At 41.6% G+C, this 12,013-nt stretch overlaps 1 protein-coding gene across 6 annotated transcripts in view; it reads right to left on the bottom strand.

Moving 5' to 3' along the window:
• The window catches only part of pde4d (phosphodiesterase 4D, cAMP-specific), a 206,100-nt gene that overhangs the window by 31,940 nt on the left and 162,147 nt on the right, over window positions 1-12,013 (bottom strand). The window contains exon 1 of one of the 6 annotated variants that reach the window (XM_026186607.1): window positions 5,086-5,570. The exons of 4 other annotated variants lie outside the window; for them this stretch is intronic. In XM_026186607.1, the coding sequence (XP_026042392.1) occupies window positions 5,086-5,207 (122 nt within the window). In that variant the 5' untranslated portion in view covers window positions 5,208-5,570. Of the gene's footprint in view, window positions 1-1,217; window positions 1,718-5,085; window positions 5,571-12,013 lie in introns of those variants that run through there. One more of the 6 variants, XM_026186604.1, reaches the window with a different exon arrangement.

Genomic DNA, 12,013 nt, shown 5'->3' with positions numbered 1-12,013 from the left:
TGTGAATTAGTGAAAGAACCCTTCATATAACAGTAAATAACAGAAGAGAGGAGGGCAGGACAGACTGAGGAGGCGGCATGCTTCGTCCAGCTGAGTGCTGCTTTTGGTAGTTGTTCAAAAAGATGGCTCATACAAACCTAGCACTGCCAGATTCTCGGCTTTATTGAGAGAAAGCTACATGCTGCAGTCACCACTAGCACCAGTGTCAGTTTTATGCACGGCCACACTGTGAGTTTTACACCCTCTCAAACCGTATCAGGTACAGTAATGACTGTTAAGAGGACTATTTGGAGAAACTAGTGCAGTGGAAGACCTAATTACTGCTGCATGTCTTCACTTCATTTGAGCCTTGTTTTTCTGTTGGGGAGGTTGTAGAGCTGTTTAAAATATACCAGTGTGAGAAGACTGACGCAAGGTCAGTCAGGTTTAAAACACGTGCTGCTAGGCCACACAAGCACTGCCATCACCTCTGACACTTCAGCATATTATACACTTGCCTAAGGTTGTTCTGATCCATTATCCATGTGAAAAAAGTGAATTTTAACTGCCAAAGCTCAAGCCACAGGGCAGTTTCTTATACAGACATGAATGCTAACAGGCAAGGACAAGCTCAGGCAGGAGGGGGAAGGAGACAAGCCGGGGACGCCAGGACAAGTTGCGCTTCTGGCACTGCATTCTGCATCCTGAATTTAATGGGAGCCATGTGCATACACGAGAGCGCATGGTGCAACATGACACGCTCCTCGATGAATGATGCCTTTGCTGTCTTGTGTTTTAAATAATCTCCTCGGCTGAATAGATGAGAGTTGGGAAGAGCATACTCAGGGTAAGACTCTGGGATCACTTCAAGCCAGACTCATGTCAATGAAGTAGTCTGATGCAGTCTAACAAATAGTAAGGTTCATGATCTCAGAGGAAGCCACAGAAAACAGTCCCTGAAACACATAACTGGCATGTGGGAGAAGTTTTGATTGGAGAAGAATGATGCTACACACCACACAGTAAAGCATCACTGACAAAAACAATGAAAGGAAGGATTTTTGACTGTGCCAGCAAGGAAGAGCAAAAAATATTTGCGACAGAAACAAACAGGCAGATGGAGAACAATAGAGCAATACACACACCTACACACACAAACCACAAAAAACACACAAACACATGCAGCAGGATTAACATGGAAACGCAGCCAAAAGGGAAAAAGTTTCTGGTCTATTTACCATATTCCCTCTGTGTTCTTCAATGAGCTGGTGGAGCGTGACCGTGGCTTAAGAATGATACTCATGGTCTCGCTCTTCTTTCCACATTCAAACACAAAACATATGCGCAGTCCACATGCACATAGAACCAAACACACACCCGCCCTCTGGGCCACCTGGAGCCCACTGGCCAGCCTCCGCTGTGCTCCTAAAGTCCTCTCTGGTCTGAAGAGATCCAGAGAGAGCTCACTTCCCACAGTCCGGTAGAGTGGTTAGGTCTGCCGAGCTGTTCAACAGCAAAACCTCCGTCCCAGCACAATACCACGCTGCTGCTCCTCGTCAAGCTCAGATCATTTGAAAGTAGGCGGCTTGTTACCCTGCTCTCCCTCTCCCTCTCACTCAATTGCTCTTATCTTTCTTGCCAGATCAGCATGTGGTCTTCCACTTTCCTAATCCAGCCATGCACTTGCTCTGTTACTCTTTTTCACTCTTTCCCCCCTCCCCGACTGATTGAAATAAGATCTCCTCCTGTTCCTCCCCCCCTCCCGCCCCTTACCTCTGTCTCCCTTGCTCTGTCTTTTATATGTGTCCCTGTCAAAGAGTTACATGACTCCCCACTCGGTCTTCTTCCCTGAGCAGCAGCTATGGGCTATGTCCTGGGTGGGAGGAGTTGTTTTGGTAGTAGTAATTCTTTAAAGGGCGGGGCTTGTATCCCCAGGCAATTCAAACAATAGTCTCAAGTGTCAATCACTCTGCTATCACAGTAACCTGAAACCAGCAGCTATGAATGCCACTGGTCAAGACAGTCTGATACAGAAAGGTACAACCACACTACACAGGTGTCTTCTGTGAAGACTCATCACTCAAATTGAGAGTAAACACTGAGGGAATAAACTGCTAAGATATGAATAGAATAGAATAATCCTTTAACTGTTCCACAAGGGGAAATTTGGGTATATATATATAAAAATGAACTTATTCACCTCTAAACTTCTAAAAATGGCAACAAGATAAAGTCTGACTGCCTTGTTGTATTCAGGAAAATACATTTCTTTCCACTATTATCTTAAATATTTTAACATTAAGTGATCTCATTTCAGCACTCACACTCAAGATACATATATAAGAAGCTCAACTGGCTCTACCAGGCCCAAACAGACAGCTGTCTGTCACACCAGTCATTCAGCATCTGCAGCATGTGATCCCAAAAGAAATATGGCACCTTCCAAGCAGACAACACAGGGAATATTCAGATGCAAGTATGGTGCATTTATTGAGAGTCTGATTAAAAAATATTTAATCACAGCTTGCTTATTTGCTTAAAAAATGCTTTAAATATGGGATCAAAGGAAAAAAACAACAATTGTGCCCTAAGAAATAAAAATCTCCAACCAAGTGCAAAAACAGGGAAAAAAACAATCCATATAACAATAAACATTATTTGAGCACTTTTATTTTGAAAGCGCCGAGAAGATTTTCTTTGTCACCCACAGTGCGAGTGACATCAGTTGAGTTATCCTCGTCTTTTGTGAAAAAGTGGAAATAGAGCAAGAGATAAAAAGCATCAGAAAAAGGATTTACATATACAATTCAATACAAGACAGAGTTTATATAAAAGGATCTGCTTCCAATGCACAGGAAGGAAGAACCATGAGGACCTGAGGAAAGTGAAAGTGTCACAGTATTGACATGGTCCACTAACCGTACATGTATACATGTAACAAATTAATCCCCACTAAAAACGTATATGTGCACAGTTACAAAGCACTAGCCTGCTTGTCTTAAATCTCATGCTGAGGCCCTGTGTTTAGGTTTACATACTATCCACTTAAGATTTCATGGGAGACCAAAAATGAACACTTTGAGAGCTTTCACCCTGATGGATATCTCAGTGCCTCTGCCTCTATAAGCAGTGCCTTAGATGGGTTGGTAGTTTTTTATACAGTTAAAAAATGCAGTCATGTGATTCAAAGTAATTGTAATAGGCACATCTAAAGCTTTCAGTGTAGCATGGCAGAATGATGTACTTTATAACATGGCCAAAGTGGTGAAACTAATCCTATTACCACGGTCTGCACATTCCATGTGGTCAGAGAAAGAACAACAAAAGACATTCCTCAGAAAACTGGCAGCTTCTCTTCTACGTTAAAACCGCACGAGTCCCAAATCCCTCTGAGCATAACCAATATACGGCTCCCCTCCCTACTGTATCTTGTGAATAAAAATGTAACCCACAAGCAAACGCATCTATTCACACAAACACACATTTATACATAGTGAGTATTTAGTCTATACTAAGCCGTTATCCCCGGGGCACAGAGGTGCAAGACACAAAGATCAAGAACAAAATTATCCTGCTTAAGAAGAGAGTTGGGTGTGATCGTTTGAGGAGGGGGTGGGTGGTTTACACATGTGTGAAGTGAGGGTCTTACTTGCTGTACTCTTGGGGGGATTTTTACATTTTATTTGCTATTAGCACTTGTTTTATGCCTTGTTATGTTTAGTTATATATTGTTTATAGTAAGCTATGTATAACACATGCATAACCAATTACTATAACATGTATACGTACATTTTCAGAATATACTGTATATACTTTAACTACTCTCTAATAAGCACATTAAATTACTGGCTTTAAAACAACTGCATAGCAGACTCTGCAATTCAGTGCAACTCAGAGAAACACTACTGCCACCTAGTGTTGAAATGTGTATATTCCTCTTATGAAACCAGTAACATGGATGAAGCAACCTCATTAATTGACAGCATTATTGATTTCTTCTTCTCTCGCCCTCTCTTTTTTTTTAAAGAGCCTCTCTCGTGGACGATGTTCAGTATATGGTGCCCGAGCCAACGCTGATATAAATAGCACTTAACTAAGGGAGTGAAGCACAGATGGCAGGTCACAGTATTGACAGGGCTCCATCCATATCTATATGTTTACAGTCGCCACCAGCCATTACTGTTGCTTCATATTTAAATGCTACAGAGGCACACACACACAGACACACACACACACACACACACACACACACACACACACACACACACACACACAGACACGCACGCACAGGCTGATGAGCACACTTAGTTTCAGGGGTACATGTTTGTCAGAGAAATGCAGTTGGAAAATTGACCTAACAAGGTCTTAACAGTTCTGTGTGAGCCTTAATGGACAGAGTGCTCCGATGATTGGCTTACGCTCAGGTCTAGTTAGTGAAGGGACCTGTCCTGCAGAAGGACTTGAAGCTTTCCATAATGACTTGATTGGACCTGCATATTTTTCATTTACCTTGCTCGCAACCATGTTTTGTAAAAGAAGACATTTTTCCTCATGGAGATGCAATGACACTCAAAAATGCACACACACACTATTCAGTCCAGCACTAAAGGTTTAGCAGAGCCAAGACAAAAAAAGCAGAACTAAACTAAACAACACAAGCAGCCACCAAGCAACGACCATTTACACAACACTTGGGTGTGAACACTGCTCCAGGTCTGTGTTGTCCAGGTGAAACTATTTATCAGTTAATGCTCTGATAACAGAGAACACACAGACTTTGTGTACATTTATAGAAGTAGTACAAACACAAATTAAAACGCATGCATATAACATAGTCTCAATATACACACAAAGCAATAAAGAGAAATTACTCTGACGCATAACTACCCTTGAGATTCACTAAATTTCCCTTCTGAGTTCTCTTACCACTTATGTTCTTATTTACTCCATAATTTCGACACACAAGACAAAGAAAAAGTAAAAGAGAGAAAAAAAGCAGAATACATTGAATATCCAACAACTCGAAACATGCAGATGAAAAAAAATTAGGTCCCTTCTCTGGCATACCCTCTGCGACATAGTTTCAGTTTCTAAGATGAGCCATACCCTCTCCTGCCACGAGGTTTGATGTCGATGGGCTTGTTTGTAGCACAGGGTGACCCGGTGGAGCAGGCGTGCCGGTACCGGGCTATCTTTTCCAAAGACAGATAATTCACTGGCAAACTCATTTTGACGCGGTTCTTAACCAATGATGAACATGGACTCACGTCAAAGACAGATGTGGAGAGAGAAACAGGGAGAAGTGACAGAGCGGCACGCCTAATAGAGCTATCTCGAAAGGAAGGAGGGAGGAGTGTGTGAGGAGAGATAGGCAGGTGAAGAGGGGAGGAGAGGCGAGCAGAGGGCTCAGTATGGGTTTGACTAAAAAAGAGGAAAGCATGGAGAAATATGGAGACTGAGGAAGGGGAGATGCATGTGAGGAAGAGGGAGCTAATGAAGCTTTTCTTTCAGAAAATGAAACTGAGCAAAGCAATGCTTGAATTTGTTTCTTCCATGCTGATTTCTTCTGCATGCAAACTACTAGAAGATTTTAAAAAAAATGTGCAAGAAACTGGGTGGGATGATTGCACGCTGGCTTGCATGCATTTAAACCAATCTATTTTGGAAATAGAGGAGCAATAAAATAACAAGCTTCTAAGGAGTGTTTTAATGTTAAATTCTCTCTCAGTTTTTTAAGAGTTCTTAAGCCACTAATTATGGGCCATCATGCAAATGATGAAATTAGCTTACACTGATGGTACAATGTGTAAAATAATACTTTCCAAGTACTCCAAGTAAACATTACACAAAACAGGAGGAAGGTTGTTTATAACGTTGCTATAATATACTTTAATATATGTTAAACCAGACAGTGTCTTTTAAATTCTTTTTTTTTGGGGGGGGGGGGGGGGGGGGGGGGGGGGGGGGGGGCAAAACTATGACTGTGCAATGCACATTTACACATAATATGACGACCTGAAAAATAACAGCAACAAAAGAAGTAAAGTACCTCATTCCATATAGGAGCGATGTTTCATCCTGGTAGTTCCTATATTTTACCTGTTGATGGCAGCAGAGCAGCACAAAACATGCCTTTCACTATATTACAAAATGTAAAATGAACAGTAGTAACTTAAGTTTGAGCCAGAACACTTGTAAACGAATTATGGAAAGACATGTTTATTATTTTTATTTTAATTTTATTTCAAATGAAGCCTATGGGTGGGTTTTGCAAGATAAGGTGTCATAATTAGAGTTGCGAGTGGAATGGGATCCACTAAGCAAGGAGATTTATGGCCTTTAAAAGACACAACTATCATTTATTATGTTATATCATTTTCAGATACTTCACTGCTATAAAGACAAAGAGCTCTAAATCAGCAGTCCCCAACCTTTTTTGCACCACGGACCGGTTTATGACCGACAATATTTTCACGGACCGGCCTTTAAGGTGTCGCGGATAAATACAACAAAATAAAACTAGTACCGGTACTGAAAAAAAGAAGATTTATTCATAACACACGTGAAAAGACCAAGGAAAACCGAGTTAACGATCAAAACGATAACAAAATAACGCTGAAAACCGATAAAAACCCTGAAAACCATACATTTCACACCTGAGCCTCAACTCTCGCGGCCCGGTACCAAACGACTCATGGACCGGTACCGGTCCGAGGCCCGGGGGTTGGGGACCGCTGCTCTAAATCACTGGAGTGTTTTGTTTCTTAGCTGCCAGCAGGGGGCAGTCTGCTCTGCAGGGAAAATATATGCACAGGTGGGTAAAGAAGGCAAACACAAAGCAGCCCAAACCCACAGAGCGGTAAACCTCTGTGGGGTTGAGGCTTCAGCTCTGCTCTGACAAAAGCAGCCAGCATGTGACAACGGCTCCTGGGTGGACAAGGAGGCTGTCAAAGTCACAGACGCAATGACAGACAAAACAGGCTCCTTCATTCGTACTGAGCCGGCACCATATGAGCACACCTACACAGACATGCACACACCTACACAACGCTGTCTGACTGCAAGTATTATAAATACACACGCCACAACATATACAGACATAAAACACACAGGTCATTACACCAACGTGATACAGACCTCTACATCTCTTGTGTATTCTCACAAACACAACCTGTAACACAAGCGTATGTTTGCTTAGCTGCCTAGTCAGCCACACACCATCAGTGCCAGCGACATGCTGTGACAGAGCGCCAGGTGACGGTTTGACTGTCGTCACTCAGTGTCCCTGAGGATCAGAGCTATAAAACTGGAACTACCGTATCTGAGCGCCACATGCAAGCTGCAACACCTTTTCAAACCAAAGGTGTGTGTTATACAAACTATTTTTAACAGTACACTGTAAATCATACTTAAAGGGATTTCATCACCATGACTGTGCTGTGACTAAACTCTGGAAAGAGGGTGGAAAAAAAAAAAATACTGCAGAGCCACAGAAGAAGAAAAGTGAAATGAAAACAGTGGAGGGAAAAGCTGAATAGTGTAATCAATGACGAGGTCAGGTGACAGGGTTGCAGAGTAGTAGGTTAGGTTAGGTAGTAGTAGCAGGTTTGTACAAAGGTGAATACAGTACACGGCTAACAAACTGGCTGTGTGCCAGAGAGACAAGGAGGGCTTCGATTTACTGCGTCCTCTCATGACTGGCAGGGACAATGCACCCTGGGAGTGGGAGAGTGAAGGAGGCAGAGAGAAGACAGAAACAGAAGCATTAAGCAATCCGCAGGACATACTGTATGACATCAAGTCACTAAAAATATTATTCATTTCTTTCATTTCATGTCATAAATACCGCTGAAAAGGTGTATTCTCATGTTAAACAAGGCAAAAGTTTCAAATAATGTGGAAAAAAAACTCAAGGTTCTCAAAACTGAGTAGTACCATTATAAAAAATGTTCTCATTGCCTGGACTGATTTACACTTAATTGGCTGCTCTTTTAATATTCCGATGAGATCCAGAAAGCAAAAAAGCACTGACTAGTATGCAGCACCTTGCAGTTTTTGTAATATTTTGTTATCTTGTGCAACTACTATTTCTTCACAGCTCTGCCTTTTTAGTGAGTATCGCTAGAGTTTGGGCAACAGCAAAGATACTCTTCTCACTGCTCTGTGACTCATGGCTTCTTCAATGATTTAATGATTATAGGGCAGCAGATTAGTAAGATAATCTTATTAAAGCGCTCAGAAGACAATTATTAAGATGGGCTGTGAGGAATAGGCATAAGAAAGGGAAAGGGCTTTATTAGTTGGCCCACTGTTGCCAAGCTTTTTCTATATACGAGGACAGGGAATGAGAGGAGAAGCTAATGAAGAAAGCGTCTCCATTTGAGCTAACTGAACGGCAGTAGTGTGATATAAGAAGAAAAAGAGAGTCGTAACTATGAATTAATGCTACTGAAGCAGCTCAGGGCCATGGCAACTGCACCTACCGTTGCAAGAAGACTGAATATGATTAGAGTGATTGGATATTTGTTTTCAAGTAGATAAATCAGCAAAGGTAATGTGATTAAGAGACAACAACTGATTGGTAATTGAGCTTCAGGCGGTACTGTATTTGCAGCTCTCTGCCAGTCACGCCGCATTAAAGGCAGCTGTCATGTGTGTCAAGGAGCAATTCCTTCGCCTCAGCTCGACTCGCTCTTCCCGCCTGCCTTCACAGTCCCCCTGCTAGATTCATGTTTATAATGTGGTTGCCATGGTGACCTGGCAGAATTCAAAAGGGACAGGTAGGTCCTCGCAGCCAATCAGGTATCAGTTGCTAAGGACATGGTGGCAGACTGTGTAATGAGAAAAGGAGAATTGACAGGGTCAATGGTCCACTCAGGGAAAGGACATCTGTTGCCAAGAATTTCATTCTAAACAGCAGCCACCTAATGTGTGACAGCCGCCATGCATGAGTTACTTGTGATCTATTTATATGTCCAGCTGAGTCACAGGCTGGGGAGGATTTAAGCTTTCTCACCTATTGTTTAGGTCAGAAACTCACCAGAGTACAGAGGAGAATAGAAAGCACATGCAGCGCAGACCGGAGGGAGAAATAAAAGGCTGGAGAAGCGTGACTGCTTAAGATAAGACCAACAAAAGCTCTTAGTTATGCTGTGCAATATGCTCTCTGTAAGTGCAGATGCATTCTGCTGCATGCAGTACTGAGAGCGCAAGTGGCGAGAGAGAGATGTCGTGATGTGTTAAAGCTGAAGCGAAGCCGGACATTATGAATGTGAGAACCGTGTATTGACACCAGCATGAAGGATTTTGTCTCAGAGGCATAAAAGCACTTGTGTCAGCACAGCTCTCAGAGTCACATCAGAAAGTTGGCGAACAGGATCATAAATGGCTTCAAGTAACCACTAACACTCCTTCCTCCTGAATCTGCCAATTTCATTTCTTTGTTCACGGTTTAGTTTATAAAATAGCAAAATTTTAAATGCTTTACATGGTCAACATCGTCATGATGGAGGGTGATATCAGAAGGTCTTTTCTTATGCTTTCATGTAGACTGACTAATTGTGTCTCAGCGTCCAAATTATATCTGAAACAGACACGTTTATACATTTAACACCTGCAAGTACAACAAATACTACTCTTCCTTCAGGCAGGGGTGGGTGGTATACAGGTTTTGACACCACCATCGCAACATTACCATCATATCGTGTTTCGCAATGTTGCAGTTTTGCAAGACATGTTTTGACTTTTGCAAATACACAAAGGACAACGTGCAATGAACAATGTCTAATGCACACGATAATAATTTGGAAGCTGATCTTATGGGTAACGTATATTGTCCCTAAAGGTTAGGGTAGTAACACTTGGATGAACTGCCACTTGCTTTAAGATGGTAGTTCTAAATGAAGTGTCAGTTTACCTGTAGTCTCCATTTAAGACAAAGGATCTTCTTGTTAGGTGTAATGAAACAAAGAAGTGTCTAATCTAAATATAAAGGGGTTTAAAGTAGGACTGGCTGATATTGTGCGTGTATTACAGTTTAAGAAAAATGGGGCAGTCTAATATGTTCAGGACACAGGTTACTCATTGCTGTGGGTTAGTTACATGTTCCACCTCTGTAAAATAAAACATGTGGATGATATCTACCTTTTATTTCTTCTTTCACAGGCAGAACTTTTAATTTTCTTTTTATATGTGCTCCCACACATTGCAGATTAAGGAAGGATCAAGATTGAAAGAAATACCTCTCTCTATATATTTCACATAGAAGCATTTATTGCATATATTTATAATACATTGTCTCCATTAAAAAGTTCCACAAACATTTTGGGGTTAGGCTTGCAGGCATGGAGCTGTTGTTGATATATCATCAGGGGTTTTAATATTCCATTGTTAGAAACAGCTGTGGTGCACAGACTTAGTCACTAGTCTGTTGGCTGCAACCCCAACAAAGACAACTGTTTACAATTAAGGCTGATGCTATTTAGCGGTTTTATAATCTGGAAAAAAAAAACAGTTTAAGTAGCCTTTGCTTGTACAGTCCAAATGTGATCACAGCACTAACTATTAATCTCAAAAGTGGTTTTTCTCAGTGACGCTTGCTGCCGCGCGTTAGAACAATAGAACAAAGCGCTGACATGAAATTTGTTTTGGGTATGACTTCCATGAGCCTTTGTGTGCTTTGGGCAGTATGCCAGTGTGTACTGACAATACATATTGAGTAATAATATTATGATATGGGTCTTGAAGTGCTTTTCATTGTCACGGCTGTTGACCAGCTATGTTGTTAATTCAAAACCACTCAGTAGAGACTCAGCTATGGACATCACAGATACTGTTTTGGCTGGCAAGCTGAGGCAGGTTTTTTTTGAAGGACACATTAATGGGAAGATGAATAGATGGAGAATAATGCAAATTCCCATGTCCTGCACAGCTTGCTCAATAAGCTCCTACATATCACACACACACACAGAGGGTCACAACTCCAGCTCTAGCGCACCTCAAGCACATGGTGAGGCTAATAGGCTTAACTTGGCAGCAGTCCCGGTGATGTCAGAATAATCCCTCATTAAAACCCTGATGACATCACCACGCTGTTGAGAGTAAGTAAGAGCCGAGGCCACATATTTACGTATGTAAGGGATACCCTGGCAGTATACGCCAAGGATGCCCTCCGTAAGAGATTATCCAGGTTAAGCTGTTCCTCAAAACATACCCAGGGAACACTAGCGTCAGAGCGGCTAGCTTAATTATAGTCTCTCCTCATATGCAGTTTATTAGGTACGCCTTCCCTTTCACGCAAACAGCTCTAATCTCCAGAAATGGTTGATGGGATCTTGTTAACCTTACATGAAGGGTTAATGAACTGCAGACCACGACTGTGTTTGCAGTTCAAATAGCGAACAATAAGGACTACCACTTCAAATTCAGCAAGACAAAAGGAACTAAGCCTTGTCTTGAAAAGCTTCTGTGAGTTATGCTGCAGCTTAAAATTAGCAAAGTAAATACTTTAACTAAACCATGCTTTGAAGACAACCCAGTATGCAGGCTTGGATCAGCAAGATGTGTAAAGTCGACTGATTTCTTCATTTTTTCTTTCATTTAAGGACAGGCTCAAAATGGGACAACTCAACAGTGTGTTGCCAGGCCCAAAGACTTGGATATTAAGGTCTAAATTTAGAGACAGCGGCATGGATCTATCCAGGTGTTGTCCACTGTGCAGGATTGCAAGCCTCACTCAGCTCACTGAAGTTTAACTGGCAGTTTGCATGGCAGAAAATGGCTTATGTGATAATGCAGTTAAAGCAAATGAAACCTGAAATACTGAAACAGCTATTCATGCACTTTTAGTACACACAACAGTAATGCTGCTGGACAGTTTCTGATTTAGGCTGTTGCAAATCTCCTAAATAACAACAACTAAATTAACAGGGAGGAAACAGTCACCACATCTGGGAGCATGAACTAATTTAACAGCTTTATTAGTTCAACTATTCCTAATTCTAAGACTAGCAGAATGGATGGATAAATAACTGAA

This window comes from Astatotilapia calliptera, chromosome 12 (assembly GCF_900246225.1).
Source record: "Astatotilapia calliptera chromosome 12, fAstCal1.2, whole genome shotgun sequence".
NCBI classification, from domain to species: domain Eukaryota; kingdom Metazoa; phylum Chordata; class Actinopteri; order Cichliformes; family Cichlidae; genus Astatotilapia; species Astatotilapia calliptera.
This window is presented reverse-complemented; position numbering and strand designations above follow the sequence as displayed.